Source organism: Cricetulus griseus (assembly GCF_003668045.3).
Source record: "Cricetulus griseus strain 17A/GY chromosome 1 unlocalized genomic scaffold, alternate assembly CriGri-PICRH-1.0 chr1_0, whole genome shotgun sequence".
In the NCBI taxonomy this organism is placed as follows: domain Eukaryota; kingdom Metazoa; phylum Chordata; class Mammalia; order Rodentia; family Cricetidae; genus Cricetulus; species Cricetulus griseus.
Window position 1 is genome coordinate 72305351 of NW_023276806.1, and position 24186 is coordinate 72329536.

General features: G+C 36.5%; 1 protein-coding gene across 1 annotated transcript; it reads right to left on the minus strand.

Annotated features, from left to right (window-relative positions):
- Positions 1-1879: 1879 nt before the first annotated feature.
- Positions 1880-24186, minus strand: Asic5 (acid sensing ion channel subunit family member 5). The gene is made up of 10 exons (XM_035450666.1): positions 24147-24186; positions 21264-21570; positions 14859-15096; positions 12727-12852; positions 10913-11062; positions 9870-10017; positions 7424-7480; positions 5233-5401; positions 3144-3235; positions 1880-2040 (listed from the first exon to the last, which is right to left on the minus strand). Exons 1-10 carry the CDS (start codon positions 24184-24186, stop codon positions 1880-1882), a joined length of 1488 nt encoding a protein of 495 aa, XP_035306557.1.

Genomic DNA, 24186 nt, shown 5'->3' on the forward strand with positions numbered 1-24186 from the left:
TAGTGACCTTATCAAGTTACCCTCTTCTCTTTCTTGTTCCATTTCAAACATTTCCAATGTTTCATGTGTTAGCATTCCCCTCCCCAGTGTTCTTTATCATTCATCGTGTTTTTCTGTAATCCTCCTTGAGTGAACTCAGTAATTTTGTTCATTATTTATATGTATATATGACTTCTGCTAAGTAGGACATCCACAGATTGAGGAGGTCATGTGACCCATCCCTTCTTGATAAGAGATTATATAAGGTTCTTGATGTTGCTACTGCATGCACTTCTGTTTGGTCAAGACTGTATCATTTGGGGTGGCTCGTTGCTGTAATCATTCACTAGGGTTGTTCCTGCCACAGACTTCACAATGCTCTGAGAGGCTATTCAACTTTTCTTAAGGCAACATTTAGAAATTTTGTTTTCAAAGTACAAATATTTTATTTTCTCACCACCAATTCCCAAACAGATAGCACTCATACATTTAAATGCCAGGAGCTTTCTGGATGCTGGGCACCAGTGTAAACAGTTGATCATCAATGTTCATTCTGAACAATGTATTTCATGTCCGTATGTGTTAGTTATCAGTCCATTCTCTCTTAATTATCTGAGCAAAAAAGACTGGGGATGCCATGTGGTCAGGAAGAAAATGTAACCAAACAATACAATGCAGAAAGAATCAGGAATTAGATTGATATTGTTTGTGCCACAGACTGAAACCAGGTCCTCATACATGCTAAGCTGAAAGAAGGCCTGGAGTTAAGAGTTTTTTGCCTTGATTACTGTTCACTGTGTACAAGAAGGCTTTTAAGCAATTCACCATTGCATGAACATTCTGAGAGGATGAAAGTAGTTGATCGCTTAAAGCATAACCAATGTAACTGTTGAATTTTTGTCTAAATTAAATGAGTATATAGTATTTATTATAAAGAAATGAGGAAATGGTGTACAGTCTCTCTATACCACTGACACAGCTTGTTTTCAGTTACATTTATATTATGAATCTATCTGTACAAAAAGGGACAGATTTCTACCTCCCTCAAGTCAGTTATAACAAAATTATGCAGAAGAAAGAACAAAAATGCTGTGGTTTATGGAAAACAAAAATTCTGAGAAAGTTTATAAAGCATAAATTATGCACACTATTTCCTAAATGAAAAATTGTCTTGATTATCCATTGTTCAAGCTATCCATTGTTTTTTAATGCTATGATAAAACTACCCACAAAAAGCACGAAGCTAATGAAGAAAGGGTTTATTTGATTTACAATTCCAGATCATAGTCCACTCCTGAGTGGAAGTCAAGACAGGTGCTTAAAAAAATTACATCCACAGTCAAGAGCAGAGAGGGGATAATGCATGGTTTTTTGCATGTTTGCTGCCTTCAATAGCATCCTTCATTCTTTAACAGTTCAGGGCCAGCATAGGGAATGATGCTGTCTATACTGAGTTGAGTCAATTAACAAACAAGACAATTCCCAACAGATATGCCCATGGGTCAATGCAAACTATATATTCCTAGGTGAGTCTGGGTGGTGGCAGGTTGACATTTAAAATAACCAATTGTGTGCAGTTCAATGGGTATAGTTACCATATTTACTTAAAAAGTACACCCCTTTCCAGTCATTATTATAAAAAGTTAAACGATGCTTATCATGTAATTATTAATATTTTAAGTGCCCAGGCTACAAGAGAGAAATAATTAGACAACACAGAATATATTAAACGATATAGGCAGAGAGGGGTGTATAAAAAGTAGGAACCTTCAATGATTTTTATTAGACTTTCCAAACTATAACATAAAGTTTCGTAACAATGAAAGAGCCATTAAGATTATATGTATTATGAAAAGAAAAAAAACAACTACTTTTAGTCTAACAGAATATTAGCATTCTTCTATACTGCCTGAGGTGGAGGAGTCCTCTGGACCATTTCAAGTATTTTCAGCAAAAAGAAAATGAATATCCAGTAGAAATTTGTCAATACATATTCAAAAATTTCTATAATTGTAATCAGACTAGCTCCACAAAATAGGCCCAGCTGACCACCAACATCGGCTGTAAAAAAATCCATTAAAAGTTACATTTTTTATCAGACAAAATTAAACATCATCATGGTATGCATTATTTGAATTCATTAAGTTGATCATGACTGATATATGAATTTACATTAATCATATTATTTTGAAATTCAGTATAAAGCAATGCAAACTAGTAATACATGAAAATAATATTCACACAAATCATCTCCCAAAGGAAACAGTATAAAACTATGTTCCCAAAAATCTAATTTAGACTTTGGAAGATTTGAATGATAGGTAAAATTTTAACTACAATGTGACATGCACTCATGAAATGCAAAGCAGAACTGGCACTTGGTACCATATGGCCTTGCAGGATTATGCTGTTTTACAAGAAGACAATTTCCATGCAAATTGAACTGCTAGTGCCCCAGTTCCCTCCACCACAAGACCCTAGCAATCACCCTTTGTTTTAGCCCCTGTGAACATTGCTGCTCTAGTACTGCCTTCTAAGGAAGTACTCTTTATTAATAGTCTACCTGGACTCATCTTTAGGAAACTGATGTCTGTTAAATGATCTACGGAAGTGTGCTTTTTGTAGGACTTTTAAAGATTTTGGATACTTTCTCACAATCTCACTCTCAGCTGTTTTATCTGACAATGCTTATGCCTGAATCTAATGTTCTCTGACTCCTATGTGGGTTCCTCTAGTGTGGAACTGAATCTAGGAAATCAGTGGTTTGTTAAAGACTCCATGTTGCAATAGCAGAAGCAGGCAGTGGCTGTATAGGAAATGAATAAGATTGCTTGCTTGGGATCTTCTCTACCCCTCCCTAGCATGAAGCTCTTTGTGGAAGACCAAATATTTGAACCTCCTGAAACACTGTACAACAGTCACATGGTGAGGGGGCAGCCTGAAAGGAACTTAACTGTGAGGGAAACTCTGAGATAGGCATCAATGATTGCTTAGGCAAAATCCTGTGTGGTGGAGTCACTGGTGTTTCTCTGGGACTACAAACACTTAGTCACTGGTAGTAGACAAGGACAATTGATTCTTGTTCCTCCATTGATAACCTAACCCCTGAACAGGAAATTAGTCTGACAGGAAATGAGAGCTGAGGTAGGAGTCAGCACACTTACCGAGTAACTCAGGTACACTCACTGCCTTCTGTTGCTGTGTTATCTTATAGTTTAAGTCACTATAGTTTATTTCAATGTTCACAAGATTCTCCCTGAGTATGAAACAGAATGAACATTGTTTACAGCTGTCACTACTACTTTTAATCCCCGTCTTAGATTCAGAAACTATTTAACATTGCATTAGATCCAACATGTGTTAGTTAATTATTAATCCCCTTGGCATTATCTGGAAGGTAATATTTAGAGAAAAAGACAGAGAGAGGAGAACAGTACCCCATAACTTTTCTGTTTCATTCTTAAGAAACTTAAGAAAGACATGGATATAGCCATCCCCTAAGTAGGCATGGCTACAGCCTCCCCGGAATTATCTAATTGTGGCCCATTATATTTACAAACTTTTGGATGATAATCTTAATTCAATTCTTGACTTTTCTAAGTTGTCTAGATGATCCTGAAGTAGTATGCTGTTACCTTGTACAAGGTTAGTATAGAAGAGCTAAGCTCACAGGTTTTATTGAGAAATTAAATATGGACCAGAGTAGAAGCTGCCTTGTTGATAAATGCAATTTCCCTTTTATTGTTGACCTACTTGAGCAAAGACTTTATTTTCTTAATGTCCTTTATAAACCTTCACACATGTTCAGAGTGGTTCAATGCCATCTTAAACCTATATTCTTGATACAGCCAAGGGCACCAACTCTCTCTTTTCTCTACCAAGACCTCTCCTTTCAATTCCAATCATATAGTTGACTAAGTTTAGATAATTCCATTTGCTTGTCTAACAATTTAACACACTCCAACACATTCCAAGTCAAGCTCTTGATATTTTCCGTTTGGCACTCCTAATAGGAAATTGTCTTTGTGGAACCACTAGCACATATACAGAGTCCCATTGCTTTGCACACCATTCTTCCCACTGTCACCCAAACCATCATAATCTCCCTAGGAGTTTTGTTATAGATATTATTATAAATATTATAGGGATTATGCTTTCAATTTAAGTTACCACACCTCAGCGAATATTCATTTTTCTTCATAAAATAAATAGTAATTCTTCAACCTCCTGAATCAGGACACTCTATCTGCTCTCCCCTGACACTCACAGGGCACTCATGACAAAACATCATAATGGATATTTGAGACCCATGGCTGTAGAGTTTTGTTCACTTCTGCCCAAGGTCGTTCTGTCATGCCCAACAGCCCATGAAGACAAGTCTTTTTCACTCTGGCTTCTATGGATGACACTTCCTCTATCTTTTCTGTTGCAGCATCATGAATCATTTTATATCATGCACATATTTTTCATTCATTTACACCACCTTGGAAACATTTTCAATAAGGCACGGCTTGTAATTTTTGTTCATCGAGAAATTCCATGCCTATCACAGCCTTTGAGTCCCCAACACCCAACACATACTTTTTATGTATTTGTTAAAATCACAACAACTTAAAGATGAAGCCAACAAACAAGTGGCTAAATATTAACTTGTCTGGGCTGAAACTGAAATCAATTACTACATGGTTTTCAGACGGCAATAAGAATTTTAATGAAGAATGGACCCTATTTGTCAATGTTTCCCGAAACAACCAGGCATACTCTAACATATCTAAGGAACACAGTTATAAACCACTTTTCTTTATTGTTTACAGTTTAGAGAAATCAATACTCTCTAATAAACGTAATGCAAAAGGCACCATTATTATGTTTAGTTAATTTCCATTAGTCTAATGCTAGGTAACAGAAAAATGTACAGGTCATCAATGGAAGTTGTCATATTTACAAGTGATAAAATCAGTTATCATAATGAAAGAAATTATAATGCTGTCTTGGGAATTCTCAACTTCATGTACTCCATTGTGCTTTCAATTTGCATACACACTGATAATATGGTTTAATTTTCTAAGCTAAAATGAGAGACTAACAGAAGTGACTATATGTCACTCTAAATCCCTATCATTGTCACTGTTAGCTCAATGACCTCCAAACTGTCTGCCTAGACTGACCACCATGTCATTTCCTGAAACTTTAAGTGTTCATTAAAGAAAATTTAAAGTAATCATGAATAATTTATAAGACTAACCAGATTACCTGAGATATTCTTGGCTTTGGTTCATTTTTTTAGCAAGAAATTTTAATGCTTTTTGACTTGGGAAAGTAGAATAAGAAACAGTAGCAGGGTACTCTGTTTCCTCACATGACACAGGGCAGCTGGAGTTGTGTGTTCCCATTGTGCACAGTCCCTTAATCTCAATGTGGTCTGAAATGAAAACCACAACAGTACACTTAGACAAGATTTCACAACAGGATAACAGGGCATCTAAAATTCATCATTTCTTTTTCTGTATTTAAAAAATAGTTAAATATACCTATTATCTTAGTAAATCATATTAATTTACTGTTAATACTACCAACAAGATAGAATCAGCTGTAATCCTGATCCACTGAGTCACTGGGGTCAGATCTTCATTGGGAATGAGAAATTCCAGGCCATTCCTGGACTATTTCCATATGAGATCAACTGTTTGTACAGAACAGGATCGGGAGTGGTGCGTAGCATGTCACTTTGAGAGGAACCAGCAGATATACTTGTGAAGGTCAGTGACTCAAACTACACTGATCTTTAGACTTACCCTAAATTGGTGTGAAATACTGTAGGCTTAAGGTTCCTTGTTTCCTTCGTCCCCTTAGGTTCTCAGGCAGCCAGTGAGGTTCTCTGTTTACCATGTTCTCTCATCTTTCCACCTTCATGTACACACTACTATACATTCCTACACCCACATAAGAAAATCTAACACCCTCATATGCTCACATATGCTATTCTCATACACACACTTGAATATACATGGATACCCTCATCTGGTGCTCACATCCACATATCCTGACACACTCACAGCACATGCACAATGTACTCACACATATGCATGTACAGCTTTGCGATCTTGTTATCCCACAGCAGTCTCCAAACTACTGTGTACATGATTTCTTTTCCAAGGTCCTTCCGCTAGCCTTCACCAGTGATAGGAAAACAAAAGCTTGACAACATAGTTCTTGTTCTTTTTGCTTTCAATATGGCATTATGGCATTTACATGATTGCTTTGTAAAACTAAAGAGAAATATAAATCTACTTCATACCCAGACCTTGAAGTATTTTATAACCATTTAAAAGGAAATGTTTATTCTACTGCTGCCATCTTAAAGATATTTCTATAATGGGTTAGAAAAAAAAGACTTTCATAGACGAGTACAATGGTTAGTTTTGCTAACTTGACAAAAATCTAGAAATATCTGGGAAAAGAATTCCAATTGGGGTTCTATAGATGCAGCTGGCTTGTGGGCATACATGTGGTACTTTATTCATCGTTTTTCTTAATTGAGGTGGGAACACCCACCCACTGCCAGTGGAACCATTCAAGGGATGTTGAACTGCATGAGAAAGTAAAGTAAGAACAAGTGTGCATTTTTCAATTCACTCTTCCCTGCTCTTAGCTGTGGTGGAAATATGACCAGCAGTTCATAGCTCCTACTCCCTTGATCTCCCCACAGTCCTGGACTAATGTAGCCTAGAATTGTGAGTTAAAATAAATCCTTTGTCCCCTGGGTTTGATAGGTTGCTATATCCCACAAAAACAAAACAACAGGCATATAATATATTACAAGAGGGCAACCAATGATTTAAAAGCATAAATATGAAATTATGTGTATGGATCAAATTATATCAGAATATACTATATTATTATTAATTTGGGGTCTATGCAAAGTTTAGGTAAAATAAATCTGTCTACATTGTCAATACGTAAGACGTGTGGTTATGATTCAATTTAAACAAAGGTTTTACATATGCATATGTTTAATTAAATGAAATTATGGTTCATAAAATATTAATAATTTTAAACAAACAAGATTCTACTGAGTTTTACATGATTTTCTAATTTGGAATATTTGATCTAGCATTAAAATTATTTCAGTAATAAAATAAAAAATCACAGAGACATAATATAGAGAGCATATAATATAAACAACATAAAGATTTGGAAATAAACTCCTGATCTCTTGCTGGTACTCTGCTCTTCTGTGCCTTTAACTGAGAGATATCCTATAGTTAGAGGGAATTTTCCTTTACTGTGTTTATGTAGTGAGTATTAAAGGATTTTTAAAAACTCGTTATGTATCTTATTATCTTTTTCATCTTTGGGATATCCAAAATGTTACTTAATGTTTTGTAACTAAATAATTTTAATATAAGCCTCAAAAGTAAAAGAAAAAAATCAAGCCACTTACCAAGGATAGGAGACACACAGTTGTAGTGTTTTAGTAGATCACACTCGACACCGTTTCCTTAAAAACAATAAGTATAACATATGAAGTTTTTCTTGAAATAAAATTCTCCCACTGAAAAGACAGTGAAGCTCTGGAGTGGGCACCTATCTGGAGAGATGATTTTGTGGACTTATTCTGGAGACTGTTGTTTGAGTTCATTGGAGTTTTTATTTCGGGGGATGCAGTTGATTGAATTCAGGACTTCAAATATTCTTAGCACAACACCTCCAGCACCGAGACAGCCACCTACAGCACTGAGCTATATATGGGCCCCAGATTCTTGATAAAAATAGCTATTCAAATTAAAAGAACATTTCTTTTCTATATCTTCTCTATACTCCCTTCATATGGACATTTATTTATTCTTTGGAATATTAGCATGCAAACAAGTCAGAATCTAGAAAAAGGAACTATCGAAAAGAATACTATTTTTTGATGCTTTTTGCTTATCTCCTCAAGTCAAATCTCTATGTTTTTAAGTGCTTGTAAATTTCAGTTTTACAATTGCTTCCAAATTTTAAGTCATTCTATCATTTTCATAATCTTATGGTAGAGGAATTACCATTTTCCAGATGAAGAACTAAGTCTCAAAAAGTGACTTGTAGTAGACCATATAGTTAGAGAGACCTTGGAGTACTCTAACTTGTATCCTGCCTGCTCTCTCTAGATATTAACATATTATATTAACATATATATATATATATATATATATATATATATATATATATTTACTCACATTGATGAACTGCCTTAAGTTCTCAACCTATGGGTTGCACCTCCTTTGGCAAATCTCTGTCTCTAAAAATATTACATTACAATTCATAACAGTTGTAAAATTACAATTATGAGATAATAATGAAAATAATTTTATGGTTGGAGGTTACCATAGCATTAAAGGGTTATTAGGAACTACATTAAAGGGTCACAGTATTAGGAAGGTTGGGGATGTTTTAGGGGTTTTATTAGGTCATATAAGTGGCAATGTTTGTTATGCACCTGCTGTATCTTGAGACAAAGAAAAAAATTTATATTTGACCTAGGTTTATTACCTGAGCTGATTTTAAAAAGCCTTTGATTGTAATCAGATATTTGTTTATTGGTATAACACAAGTGGTCTCTGAGATAAGTCACAATGTTTACTCAGTAATCTTCAAAATTTAAAGGAAATTGTGCTCTGAGAATGTTTTCAGAATGCGTGTGAGGCTATAGGGAAAGACTATGCCCCAAATGGAGAGGGAGAGGGAGAGAGAGGGTGCCTGGCAGATGGAGAGAGGGAGGGGGATAGAAAATAAAGAGAGAAAGAGAGGAAGTTAGTGCACACTTTTGTTTTTCCTTACTGCTTATTGAAATAATAACATTTCTGTGAACCTTTATTGAGATAGAAAGAGAAAGAAGTAGATAGAAAGATAGAGGGTAAATATACACAAACACACACACACACACACACACACACACAGAGAGAGAGAGAGAGAGAGAGAGAGAGAGAGAGAGAGAGAGAGAGAGCATGAATGATTTAGAGAGGCCACAGTTTTATTCTTTCCTTTCTACTTCTCTAATAACCCAATCTCTTTATGGACCTACTAAGGAAAGGCAACAGGATAAATACAAATTAAATTGCCCATCATTTCTATAGATTTTATCTATATTTTCTGTCACTTGTTTCATCTTCATAAGGACCCTGCTCTGGAGGACCCAATTCTCCCCATTTTATAGGAAGCACAGAGCAGTGTGACAAGGGCTAGATGAGAAAGTGTGAAATCAGAACCAAATTTTAGCCCTGGCTCATTAATTGCTTGAGGGATCCCTGGTCCTGGAAAAACATGAGACTGTGTGCAAAGAAGACTTGAAGTTTCTTTCACCATCACAAGGCAAAGAATTTCCCAACAGTGATATCATTAGGGTTTGCAGTGCTATATGTATAATGACCTAATTTTTATTTTTATTTTTTATGTTTTTGGTTTTTTGAGACAGGGTTTCTCTGTGTAGCTTTGGAGCCTATCCTGGCACTTGCTCTGGAGACCAGGCTGGTCTTGAACTCACAGAGATCCACCTGCCTCTGCCTCCTGAGTGCTGGGATTAAAGGTGAGCGCCACCAGTGCCCGGCATAACCTAATTTTTAATTACAAATTGCAAACCCCTCGACATTCATTCAATTTAAGGTATTTAAGGGCATCTGACTTTAGCCTTCTAATTAAGAATTGAGGACCTAGACTGACAGCATCATTTTCTTTCCTGGAAACCTCTGTGATGCTTTCATGCTTTCAAATGGAACAGCTGAGATAAAAAGAGGCAAGTGGACCATTTTCCAGCATGGACTTTCATGAGAATGGAAAACAACTCAAGACACACAAACTTTCTATGCTTCCAATTAAGGAGTGTGTGGGAGAAGTTGTCAGTCTTTATCTACCTGGAAGCAGAAAGGGCAAGCATCCACACAGCCTCTGTATATGCTGGGCTTTGCACTCCTTCAAACAACTGTAAGTGTTATAGGTGTTAAAGTTCCTCAACTTGATGTCAGGGTTGCACTCTCCCCACGGGTATTCCTGGTGGACTGTCTGAAGACAACAGGTGCCAAGGTTAGGAGACAGACATCTGTTGATTCACATTTTCCATGAAAGGATGATATACACTTTGACTTATCTCTGCACTTTTAAAAGTATTTTTCAATACGCTAAATTTACCCATGTGTCCACACTACTATCTTGAAAGCCCTGATGGCCACTACAATAGCAGAGTTTATGTCTTTAACCTAAATGTTAAGTGAAAACATCAGCTACGTCAACCATTCTAAAATTAATTCACATAAGGAAAAAACATTTATACAAATGTTATGTCATCATATTACTCAGATGACTCTCAAACACCAAACAATATGACAAAAATTAATCCTTTGTTGAACAACATTTATTTAAAATGCAACAAGTACTTTGCTTCCTTTATGTTACTTCACTTAAACATCCTATCTTTGGAAAGGACACCTGTCTAACTAGCCAAGAGTACAAGGAGTGGATGCAAATTCAGAAAGCTAATTAAGGGAGTTCCTGAGTTAAGTCTGTCACATGGAAGCCTGCCACATTGGCTTGTCTCCATGACGCTGATCTTGCACTTTAGGGTTTTTTTTTTTTTCCTTTTTAAAAATGCTTTGCATATGGCTTCACAGAGGAAACACTCAATTCTGAAGTTTACTTTCCTGTTCTTAGTGCCATGTGAACTTACCTTGGATTTAATAGGCTTTCCCACGCTCACTTAGGTTGTACATAGGAATCTACTGCCTTTTACTACAGAGAAGCCTCCACATAAAGAAAAAGACTATTAAATGTAGTGTTGGCCTTTCCAGCCATAGCTTAAATGCATAGGAGAAAAGGGTCTGTCATGGAAAAGGTTATTTGTATGTTTAATGCATTTATTACCAACTAATTTCTGCTTTCTCCACATCACCCAAGTTCTTACCTTTAGTTGGCGGATGGTCACCCGTGCATGCATCCCCACAGGAGAAGACAAACCTAAGCCATCAAACTGTGGCTCCTTCTTTGGGGAGTGAATAACAAAGATGATCCCAGCATCAGCAAAACCAGGTATGGGATTATCAGTAAATTCCTCCTGAAGGGAGCACACACACACACACATACATGGATAATAGCTCCACTGGAGTTCAAGGTTTGTTTTCAGCAATTCACAGATAACTTCTTAAAATCAGTTATATCATAGTAGGCTTCAATCTATTGTGTGTGAGGTGTTGAAATTAGGTATCTAAAACACCTGTTTCCAGGCTGTATCACAGGCAACTGCTCCTGAGTTTACAAGTACACCTGTGTCAGTTATTCCTGAGTAAATCCACAAGCACAATGGTGTCAGCTGATGACCTTACTTCCTCTGACTGTCTCATCTTCTAGGTGCCTTTCAGAAGTCCCTACTTGGCTCTTTCTTTCCTGATGCAGGTGTCTTTGTAATTAAACCTTGTTTAAAATTCAAATGTCTTCTTCAATAATTGTGAAAATCCACACTATTTCTCTAATGACCTTTAAAAAATATACATCTGTATCAGGTAAAGATACTAGCATGTAAATTGTTAGTGATATTGCAGTTTTAGGCTATAAGGAAAAGATTGAATGTGCACATATAGAGATTGTGCAATGAATCAGTCCAATATTATGTAATTATCCTTTGAAGAGCAAGCTTTAAACTCCTGGAACTCAGAGGCCCATTTGTTCTGGACTTGTTAAAATCTTCTAAGAAGTATTGACTAGGTTGCTCTACAGAACCATCTAGGTGCCATTTGCTTATGGAACATCATATTATATTTGTAGGTTTTATTTGTATTATACAAATATTTTGGATTTTACACTAATAAAAATTCATAATTAATGTTTAAACTAACCCTAGGGCTATTATCTAAATAGTATAAATATTGGTCAAATACTTTCTGAGTGCAGGGTTATGTTTTGGAATAAGTACAATTATTTTAAGTGAGATACAGCTGGAAGCTATGAAGATGGTATTAACAGAAGTTCTTTAAAAGGAGTCATGACCTCATTCATTTTTATGGAGGATGCAGTAATTTTCTGTGATTAAAGATTAGATGACAATCTTTCTCTGTCATTCATTGTTTGTCTTTCAATACATACTCTACCAGCATAGAAGAATACTGATCTACAAACCCTTGGTAGCAGAGGGCAGGTATCAAAGCTATTCATCCAGCACCTTTGAAGTAACAGCAATGCAATTCTTGGATGTTGGGACACCTGAGTCTTAGGTTCAAATACAACTTCATAGGCCAGTTACAAACAATAACCACAAACAAAAGCAAACCAATGAACAATAAGGTTTAGGTAAAGTGTATGTATGTACTATTCTTACATAGTAGGGTCTTTTCTTCTTTTTAGAGAAGAATTCTATGATGAATCAATATATATATAGAGTTCTTCTCAAAAGCCATTTCTATGTTCAGATGGAAATTCTACTACAATTGTGTTTTTAGTGGTAGTGTCATCAGCTGTATACATGGGATGACAGAACTTTCCATTTCTTTACTCTAGTGCATACATGATCCCTGGGATTATGATAATAGAAGGTGGTAGAACAGCTAATATTGTGTCGCTGCATCTGCATTCTGAAGCTGTAAGATAACAGTAATTCACAATTCAATGGGCATTAGAGTGAATTAGGGTGAAATAAACTCAACTGGTGGAACTTGCTTGACAGAGAAAATATTTTTACTAAAAATTGAGTCATGTGCCCAAACTAAAATGAAGTAAAGTGGATACCTGATGGACATCGAAGAGCAGCTTTAAGCCTCTTCCAGACAAACTCACTTTATTCTTGCTTTGGATATTCTCACCATGGTTAAAAGTAAAGCAATTTCCATATTCAGTAAAAACGTGTTTGAAATCCTCCAATATGAAAATGAATCAAATAGAACACAATCAGTGGAGAACTTTTCAATGCCCCAAAGTTCCAATCACCCTACCATTTTCTATACTTGCAAAATTTTATATGTGATTGCCTATGTCAGAAAGTTTTCATAGTCTGGCAATTTGTGCATTTATTTTATCAACAGTTTTGACTTGTATAATGAACATTTAGGTCATTTAGCCTGTAATTTTAAAAATGAGATGTTGTCACATATAATTAAGAATGCTTTTTTATTATTTTTTGGCTTTTTGAGACAGGGTTTCTCTGTGTAGCTTTGGTGTCTATCCTGGCACTCGCTCTGGAGACTGGCCTGGAACTCACAGCGACCCGCCTTCCTCTGCCTCCCGAGTGCTGGGATTAAAGGCTTGCACCACCAACGCCTGGCAAGAATGCTTTTTTAAAATAACAATTAAAAATAATTTGCTTTACTTTTTAAGTAATGATTCATAGAAACTTGTTTTTAGACTTTGATGAATGGCTTTCACACCCCTCCTTTGACACATCACCACTCCATCAGTCACGTTCTGCTCTCCATTGACCTCTAATGATAACTATCCCATCCTCCACAAAGATGTGTGTGTTGTATAACATGGGGTGATCTGTTTACCCTAACTTCTTGCCTCACTAACTGATTTAAGAACAGATGATGAGCCTTCCATTGGATTCTTGAGTGCTAATACGTCACTGTGAGAAAATTTTGGTGGCTGAAGTTTTGGCTCTCTGTGGGGAGATAGCATCCCAAAGCAGGCAGGAAAAGTTAAGAGACCAGGAAGAAGAATCACAGTAAGGAGGCTCATTGGTACAGCGTTTTCTCAAGTCAGGCCTGCTTTTATATTACTCAGGAAACTAAACCCTAATTCATATATTGACTTCAGAGATTATTAGAAGTGGGGTTTCATAATGTATATTATCACTAGTGAAAATTTTCTCAGTAGTGAATTGCAATGTGTTAGTAAAAACAAAGCAAGGAAGAAGAGCCCCTTTAGGTTAGAGTTCAAGCCATCCTTCTGCTTGTCATTATCCCTGTCCACTCTCAGGAGTATCCATTTTGTCCCTCTCAGAAGCCTGGTTGTCTCCTGGGATTATGAACTTGATGTTCACTTTGAATCTCTCTCATAGAATAGGGATTGGATAGGCAGGAAATAACAGATCAGATTCCAGGCATGCTGTGCTTTATCTTAGACTAATTGTACAAGTAATTGAAATAGAATTTTAGATGTGATACACGTGAATATAAAGCTCACTGCACATATTGTGCATGTGACACATAATTCTTAGTTGAAGACTAGAAGACTCATTTCTGTGTATTCTCATAAAATGCCACTATCTAAAAACAGTGTGATAGCTCTTAAGGAGGACACAAATGCTTTCTTCAAATATGGTGTTGAAAGATAAGGAAAAATTACAGTATCCTATTGTGTTACGATCTTTTACTTCGTAAAAACAAAACAAAACAAAACAAAACAAAAAAAAAAACAAACTATACTTCAAAAAGGGCCTTCAAAAGTTGTGTGTGTGTGTGTGTGTGTGTGTGTGTGTGTGTGTGCACGCACATGTGTGCTTATGCAATGCTCTTTTATGTGTGATGCCTAAGGACAACTTTGAGTATCCATCTGTCACCTTCCACATTATTTCCTGAAGCTAGGCTGGTATCCATCCCCCCCCCCATCCTCCTGCCTCAGCTGCCTGCAGGCACACAGCAGCACCAGTTTCTAAGGCTGCTGGATTTGAACTCAGATTGACATGCTTGTACAGCAAGTAATGATCTTCCCCCTTAGCCACCTCTCCAACCCCATCTGGAACTTCTTGAAGGAAGAGATTTGTCTCACATGGATCCCACATCTCCTGCTACTACAAAGCAGAAGTTAGCAGAGCTAATGAAATGCACTTATATAAATAGGTTTGTTTCTCTAGGGATTTTTATTTGAGAATAAAATCATAGTCTACTATCTTGATTAAATTTAGAGAAATATTCAACTATTACCTTTGGACCACATGGTTTTCCAAAAAATTTACAGTGCAACAAAGTGTCCTGATTGAGATAAAAACCATTTTTCTTGACAAATTCTGTAATGCTGAAGTTTTGATGACTTGTAACAAAATCTAAAGTCTCTAGAGAGTCAGTGTTGTTGGCACTAATTTCCTGAAGGCGGAGGACTTTGGAAACTACATCCCATAAGAAGAAAATGATGCTGAATTTAGATGCAGCCTCGGTTTTGAATCTATTAAGGAATGAAGACATTGGTTAGAATGATAAAAGTTAATTTTCTAGAAGGTAGAAACAAGGCAAAACTACATTTGTAAAGGGTTGTATTGGTTACACAATTTCTACCTTTCGTCATTGTTTCCATGGGAAAGAAAAGTTATGGGTACCATCAAAATTGATAAAGATTAGACTGAACAAGAGAGACCTCTTGATTACAAGAGGTGATAGTTCATCAAACAGCATGGTCATTTAATCTAAACTAACTTTAAAACTAACAAATGTTTTTCATTTGATCAGATAGAACTTGACAAGGTAACCTTCCCGAAATTAAGGTTGGATAAAGGTTTTGTTTTTGTCTTTTCAGGATAATGAAGGCATCCAGCTAAGGAATCTGAAGACTACTGGACAAATAAGACATGTGAAGAAAAAGAACAAATCATCCAGAAAAAAAAATGTCCCAAGAAAAGGAGTAATTTGGTATGATAGCATATCACATTTCCAACAGGATAAAATTTCATAAATCTTCCCAAATGTTTGTTTCTGCTTCTGTCTACAAACATTTAATACACATGGTCTTTTTGTAGTCCCTGTCCAATTAAAAATTAAAGCTGGCTTTGGAGTTGGAGTGTGGCTCTCTCCTTCTCTAAACCCAAGCACGCTTGTTAAATTAAAATCCAAAATCTCTGTTTCATGTCTGAAGGATAGGATAGGATGTCTCCTATCACCTGATAGGAGACAGAAGAAAAGCAAAAATAAGGGACTATTGTATTGCCACTAATTTCATAATATTTGGTTTTATTTTGAATCTTTAAAGTTTTTCTTAATGTATAGATATTACCTCAAAAATTTTAGGGTTAATATATGCAGATTAATATATACACATATATTAAACATTTTATCATATTAATGGTTATATAGAATATTAACTAATTCTAGAAAAAGGCTTCATCTAGCTTCCTGTACATGATTTCAGGTCTGAGTCTCTATCAGAATAATAGGAACTAAGTTTTGTACTCTGGATGTACATAACAAATATTGATCCTTCAGCCTCTTGGAAATCTGCTGTATATGATGTTTAAAATGTTTCAGTTTTCAGCAATGAACTATGACCACACCTAACAGAGTGACTTTGAAGTTTCCAAGAGGATGATCTGGCCCCACAATGATGATTCTACTATGACTATGATAACACCACTAAGCTGAAAACACTACCTAAACTTTAGCTTTGGACTTCAAACTGCTCAGGGCCAGAGGCTAGAATGGATGATGCAGCCTCACAGACTACTCTAGCCAGGACTTGAGACAAGCCCAGCACTTTCCATTATGCAGAGACTGGACAACAAATAATATAACCAATTGAAAATTAACCCTAATTTTTCTTTTCAGGATCCCCTAAAGATGCCATCATGCCCAGACAGCATGAAGAAAATTTAAGAACAGGATGCCCATAGTCCCAAGAGGTGGGGTGGGTGGTTTTGGTTCTTCAATGGGCTATGGATATTTGTCATTATTTAGGGTAGTTGATTGCAAGTTGTTATTGGTAATGGTTAAAAAATAGTTCAAAAAAGGAGATTAAATTCAGGCTTGTTGTACTAAAAAAAAAGAGAAAGAAGGATATAGATATGACAGGCTAAAAGGGTAGATTATTGAATCTACTTTTCAAAAGAAACTATTGGTTTTAAATATTTTACATTGATATTGATTGTGTATATTGATACAAAGTTGAGATTATTTTGTTAGAACACACTGTACACATATTTTGACTCTTGTTCAAGATATTGTACTTATAGAACTCAGTTAATAATGTAATGCAATTTTGTAGTCCTTGAAAATTAACATTAGGATATAAAGAAATGAAAGTTAATATTTAGTCATTACAATCAAACTTGTGGTCATATTAGGTATGCTTTTAAAGTCAAACAGATATATTTCAGAAAGACAGGTTGTCTTCAAAAACTTCAGAGATCTGCAGAATATGACATTTAAGATGTTTTAATAACATATTTTTTATGACAATGAGTCATGTCTGCTCCTGGCAACCCAAATCTACTTCAGAGAAGATGATGGCATTGAAGAAACTCTACATGGAGTTTACTTTCTTTGTGGCAAAAGTTATCCACTGGGCAAGAAAGTACTTTTGACTTGACTGCTGACAGTATGCTATCCAAGTTGGACAAGCAGAACACAAAAGAAAGTGAGTACCAAACTTTGCCAAGACACATAGGACAGCCCTTCAGAATATGCTGCTGCACAGAAAAGTCTGTCAGATATGCTAGGCCTGTAGGCTGAAGATGGATGCCCCAGTGTTGCAGAGGAACCTTGGGTGACTGTCCAGGCAGTCTTCTGTTTCTGACATTTCTTACATTTTTTGGAAGTTGTTTGCTTGCACTCAGCTACTATTATTTCCTTCTTGGATCTCTGATAGAATTGAAGACTTTATAGTTATAGTGTAATTTTCTTTGTTTCCTGATTCAGAAAAGAAATTCACTAAAGAGGTGTTAAGTATATAAGGTAGAGAGACATTAAAGGATAATTTTGGCAATGTATGCTAGAATAGAAAGTGAATTAGGTACATGAGCTCTTATCCATAAGACACTGTTTGTACTTTTAATAGAAAAAAGATATGAAGAATTTTGGCAAAATGTAATGGAAATCTGTGGTGAATTCTATAATGGTGATTTTAGCAGGAAATCTGCTATTACAGAGCTATTTATAATTTACTAGATTAGATCCAAATAAAAAGGCCATGAATAATTATCTCATTTTCCAGAATCTGTTGTACAACTTTATATGTCTCTGTGCCAAATGTATCTTTATGAGATTAGCTCTTATTGTCTGTACATTGCTACTGTAAAGAAACTTTTCATAATTGAAATTAATGGTTATTTTATAAACTGCAAGTGAAGCAGATTGGCAACTTTCAGATGCAAATATTAAGCTTATTATATTGAGTGTGACATTTAGTATATTGAACAATGATGCACTAAGAGGCTGATGTTTATGACAACTTTCCATTACTGTCTAGATGAAAAGCAATGCTACTATTAAATTATGTAACTGATAATAATGTATGTCCTTCACAGTTGACAAGAGAAAACAGCAGCCCACAGAATGGGAAAAAGATATTCACCAACCCCATATCTGACAGAGGGCTGATTTCCAAAATATACTAAGAACTCAAGAAGCGACTCACCAAAACACCAAATAATCCAATTGAAAAATGGAGTACAGAACTAAATAAAGAATTCTCAACAGAGGAATCTAAAATGGATGAAAGACACTTAAGAAAGTGCTCAACATCCTTAGCCATCAGGGAAATGCAAATCAAAACAACTCTGATATACCATCTTACTCCTGTCAGAATAGCTAAAATCAAAAACTCCAGTGACAGTTTATGCTGGAGAGGATGTGGAGAAAGAGGAATGCCCCTCTACTGCTGTGGGAGTGTAAACTTGTACAGGCACTTTGGAAATCAGAATAGCAGTTACTCAGGAAAATGGGAATCAGTCTACCAAAAGATCCAGCAAATCCACTTTTAGGGATATACCCAAAAGATGCCCATTAATACAACAAGGACATCTATTCAGCTATGTTCATAGCAGCATTATTTGTAATAGCCAGAACCTGGAAGCAAACTAGATGCCCCTCAACTGAAGAATGGATAAAGAAAATGTACATTTACACAATGGAGTACTAATCAGTGGAGGGAGGGGGACAATGGAATCTTGAAATTTGTAGGCAAATGGATGGAACTAGAAGACACCATACTGAGTGAGTTTACCCAGTCACAAAAAGACAAACATGGTATGTACTCACTCATATATGGGTTATAGACATAGAGCAAAGGATTACCAGCCTACAATCCACACCGCCAGAGAAGCTAGGAAGCAAGGAGGACCCTAAGAAAGAAATACATAGTCCCCTGGAGAATGGGAAAAGGAGAAGATCTCTTGAGCAAATTGGGAGAATGAAGGGAGGGGAGAGGGAGTTTGGAGAATGAGAAGGGGAGAAGAGGAGGGGAGAGGTGGACATGAGGGAGCAGGAAAGTTGAGTTTGGGGAAGAATAGAGGAGAGCAAGAAAAGAGATACCATAATAGAGGGAGCCGTTATAGGTTTAAAGAAAAATCTGGCACTAGAAAAATGTCCAGAAATCTACAAGAATGACCCCAACTAACAATTTAAGTAATAGTTCAAGAGGCTACCTTAAATGCCCTTCCCTGATAATGACATTGATGATTACCTTATATGACATTATAGAGCATTCATCCAGTAGCTGATGGAAGCAGAAGCAGACACCCATACCTAAACACTGAACTGAACTCCTGGTATCCAGTTTCAGAGAGGGAGGACTGATGAGAAAAGGGGCCAAGCCCAGGCTGGAGAAAACCAAAGAAACAGCTTACCTGAACCAGGGGGAGCACATGGACCCCAGACTGATAGCTGGGAAACCAGCATAGAACTGTTGTAGGGCCCCTGCACTTGGGTGTCAATTAGGAGGCCTAGAATATCTATGGGGCCTCTGGCAGTGGATCACTATTTATCTCTAGTATACGAATAGACTTTGGGAGCCCATTCCACATAGAGGGATACTATCTCAGCCTAGACCCATGGGGGATGGCCTAGGCCCTGTTCCAAATGATGACAGACTTTGAAGATCCCTCATGGAAGGCCTCACCCCCCTGGGAAGCAACAATGAGATGGTATAGGAGTTTGGTGGGTGGCAGGGGAGGTGGGGAGGGAGAGGGAACTGGGATTGACATGTAAAACAAGCTTGCTCCTAATTTAAATATAAAAGTAAAAAAAAGAATATGTCCTTTTCTAAAAATATAACAATAATAAAAGTATTATCATATGACTTTTCTCAATTTTTTTATTCTTTCTTTTTATCTTCAGCATTTTAAAACACATTATTTTCTGCTTCAGAACATGGTTGTTAGTGGGAAGAAGTGTGTCAGTAATGTCAGGATAGGGTAAGCTTGTAGTTTGAACTCTAACCTACATATATACACACAGGTCTCCTGGGGAATTATTAAAAAAAATTTGATTCCTTCTTAGATATCATGAATCCTTTAGCAACATTATCAGATATCAATCTCTATCCATAAGGTAATTCAACACAAAAGAGGATTAAAGTGTGCCCTCTTACGTCTTTCTTCCACCTGACACGTGGGAATCAAAGGGATGTAGGATATACCCAGCTTCCATGTCACAGTCATCAAAAATTTAGCCTCTGCCACATGGACCTGGGTGGAGCTAACATGTAAACCTGAATCACCCAGAACACATTGGAAGCCCTGGCTGGGGAGTGAGGCATGGGGAGCTTTTGGTTTCTTTCCCAATCCACCAGGAGGACAACTTTTAAAAGGTAGAGTAGTGAAGAAACCTGTCTAAGCTGTACAGAACTTCATGTTTGGTGCTGACATTTAGCAAGTAAATACCCCTGATGAATCATGTCTACACAGTCTATATTTCCTTCAGACTAAATACTTTAACAGTTCAGTTTGTCAAGGCCTCACAGGAAAAACCTATCCTTTAGCTGCTGACATGGTACAGTGACTGCAACTTTCTGCAGTGGACTATGGTCTGGAGCTTGAGATTGTCCTCAGAGAATTCAGCAGAATGTAATGGTCTTCAGAGCCCAGGACTCTAAGCAATGGACCAAGACACATACCTTTGGGTCTATAGCTAGTCCCGCCTCTACTATGGTAGATTTTCCATTTTATTATCACTTAAACCCAGGATCTCCATGTATTGTGCATTAGTCCATTTTTAGTTCTCCCTCATCTATTCCTTGGAGCTTCCAGTTATCTCCAAAACAGTCCACATAGAATACTTGGGTATATATCTATGTTGTGTTTAATATTTACTCAAATAAATAAGGATTCCCCTGTTTTACTAGCAAACTTAAGTTCAGGGAACTGCATTATTTTTACTTCTACTTAACCATAGAGTTTGGTACTTTCCCAGCATATTACTGCACAAGGGAAGAAGGGAAGAGGAAAAACATGAATTGATGAAGAAATTAGCAGGTTTCTTGCCTTATCTTTGTACTTTAAGTTCAACTTAAAAATTACAATTTTCTTAACGTATGTTAAATACTGCATCAGAACACCTTATGCTAATTATCCAAATAAATTTATACTAAAATTAATTAAAATTCATGATTAAAGCAATGATTTTTACCTGTTCAAGTTACAGAATGTCACAGCTGGGAACTCAATTTTTTCCACATACTGAACCTCTATAGATGTTGTAGTTGGCCATGCAAAATAATTGACCAAGCGACTGTAGATTTGCCACACCAAGAGTGAGACAGAGCCCAGCACCACAGACAGCCAGATCACCTTTCGAACCTTGCTTTTGTTCTGGGCAATGTTATGTATCCCATGAAAGGAAGTGGAGATGGCAAACTCATGATCAAACTTCTTCCGGTCGGTTGGAGATGGCAGTGGCCTCTTTGAGAGGTAACGCCTTATCTTTCCTAAGAGTCCTAGTGCCCACAAAACATTAGACAAAAACAAGTCAATGAGTTAGTAAAACTTCAAGCTGTTCATAAAAACTACAATTCACAAATGACTAGACAGATTGTCTCCATGGCATGCAATTCATAAAGACCCCAAAATCATTTGCATTGGACGATTTATTTAGGGATCAGTAAAAGTTCCGACTAGGTGAACCTGCTGATAATCTGCTGATGCCATCTGGAAACAGCTCTACTTAGGGAAGAGGCATTGGTGGCAGCAGCATATTGGTGTGTTGTTAAGGCCAAATTTGTTTGTTTGTAACAGCTCATAACTTTTAAGAATAGTTCTAGATTTTAATTCCTCTTTCTCCCTGGAGAATCACAAAGTTTCTTGGGGTGTGTTAGGCTTATTCTCTGGAGAATCCTAAGTGAAGTTGCAAGCAGTCAGTTCCTCAGCTAATCCTGGTCACAGTGGTGTGACTTCTGCTGTTTTGACTTCCATGCATTGTATGCTTTGCACACAGCTGCTTTATCCCTTCATAGACTCATCAGGATGTTTACAGTTCAGTGGTATGATCATCTCCCGACCTGTTTAGAAAACGAACTTATACTTTTCACAGTCCCAGTGATCAATTCAATAACGATTAGTGATATTGGTTAGTAGACAGCAGTAAGAGTTTCATTAAAATATATTTGATAATATATAAAATAGCAATCAGAATGTCCCTTGGGTTAATATCGTCTTTGACCTTATACTAGACGATGCAATGCCTCTTCTGAGAAGTTAAGAGGATGAGGTTCATTGGCAATTGAAGAATTCAACTTCTGGTCTAGGTCTCCTCCCTCCCCTTGTAACCTCAGCAACTTAAGTTAAGTTTTTCATTCTCCTGCTGCTTCTTCTATTAACTGACAGCAATAAAATCTGCCTTATGACTTTTCATGTTAGAGAGCATAATGCTTCTCACAGTGTATTATTACACAGACCATGAGAGGTACTCAACATTATTAAATATTTTTGTTTTTCTAGTAGTGTTGCAGTGAATGGCTAAATATTCAGAGTTTTAAGAAATGATTTCAAGTTCTCATTTAAGAAATGAGTCCTTGGGCAAGTGAGATGCCTGGCTGGCTGGTTCTCAACAGGTAAGAGTCCTAAGTAAGCCTGAGTCCTATCTTTGGAACCCTCAAACTACACAGGTTTGTCCTCTGATCTCCATGTATTTGCAATGGCACCGAGGCATGCATCCCATAATTTACATGTACACACACACACACACACACACACACACACACACACACTAAAAATAACAACACAAATCTCATAAAAGTAAAAAATGAGATTTTAAAATCCTGCTAAATTCTCAAAATAAAGTTACTTAAAATTTTAAATCTTTTCTCCAATTCAATATATATCATTTTTTCAACTACAAAAAGTATTAGTTATCTTCCAAAAGGCTCCAATCTTTACCTATTATTCAGTTAGTTTTTAATACCTTGCAGGTATCTAATCAGTAAGTTAAGCTTGTTTTCAGTTTGGGATACCTAATGATATAATTGGTATTCATCTACATTTTCTAAAGTTTCCTATTTTATGCACACTATATGCATATTTAGAACTAGTATTGCAATGTTAAAGCTATTACAAATTTTGTAGTCATGTTTATATCAATACCATTTGCTGGAAATGCACCATAATCTATAACAGTATCACAGTTATAGATTATGATTTTTAGTATCAGGTTAACCAACACATATAAAAAATCTGAAAAAAAGAAAAAATAACATTTGGAAAAGTTTCAGATAAATTCAGAAGGCTGAAAAAGAACTTATTATCATTAGTTATCAAATAAATTAATTGCAATCAATTTGTATTATTTAATCATTGCTTAGAGGTGTTTATAAAGTCTTTACCAGAACTGGAATACCAACCCAGCCTATCCTATGGAAGGGATCTGGCTGTTAGTGAGAAGTGTACTCCAGTAGGAAGCACCTGGCCAAGCACCGTGCAGCTGGCTACAAACACTACCCTGAATAAGACAGTGCAAGCTTCCTTCAGACACCAGACCATTTCATAAAGACATACTCATTGACACTTGTGTTAGCCTTACTGAAGCATTTTCTGCTTTTTGTTAGAAACGTAGTCATTTTTAATTTAAATTAGTATTTTAGGTGACACTTGAAGCTTCAGGGCAATGTCTATCTGTCTAGACGCCCAGAGCCTGCAGTGCAGCGCCACCAATCTACACAACTGAGGCTTTGGACTTTCCTCACAGATCTCTGTTCCACCCAGTGCATCTATGCAAAGTTCTGGGACCTGACATGGAAGGTTGCCCATCACAGAAGCAGTTTAGGAACACCAGCTCATACTAACTAGAAACAAACAAATGACTAAAGTTGGTTCTAATGGATAGCAATATTTCCACATAATTTTGAAACCTCACAAATTACTCTTTTGCTTCCAAAACTGTATTACTCATTTTGAAACTCATATTTGTTTCTATGAAATAATATTGGGAGTCCAGTTTTTTGAGGGGTCAAACATATACCCGCCTCTGCTTATTGCTGGCATTCAGGGATGGCAGATGTACTTGTTGGAGATTTCTTACCTTTCTCATCATGCAGCTTGGATTTCTCTGTATGTTCCAT

Bases quoted from the DNA above. Each gene is read 5' to 3' on its own strand.
- Asic5 (XM_035450666.1), bottom strand. From the start codon at position 24,186: ATGGAACATACAGAGAAATCCAAGCTGCATGATGAGAAAG. The intron at 11,063-12,726 runs GTATCCACTTTA...TGCTCCCTTCAG, and splicing joins TGCTCTTCGATGTCCATCAG to GAGGAATTTACTGATAATCC. The intron at 2,041-3,143 runs GTAAGTGTGCTG...ATTTTTTTACAG, and splicing joins GAGTGTACCTGAGTTACTCG to CCGATGTTGGTGGTCAGCTG.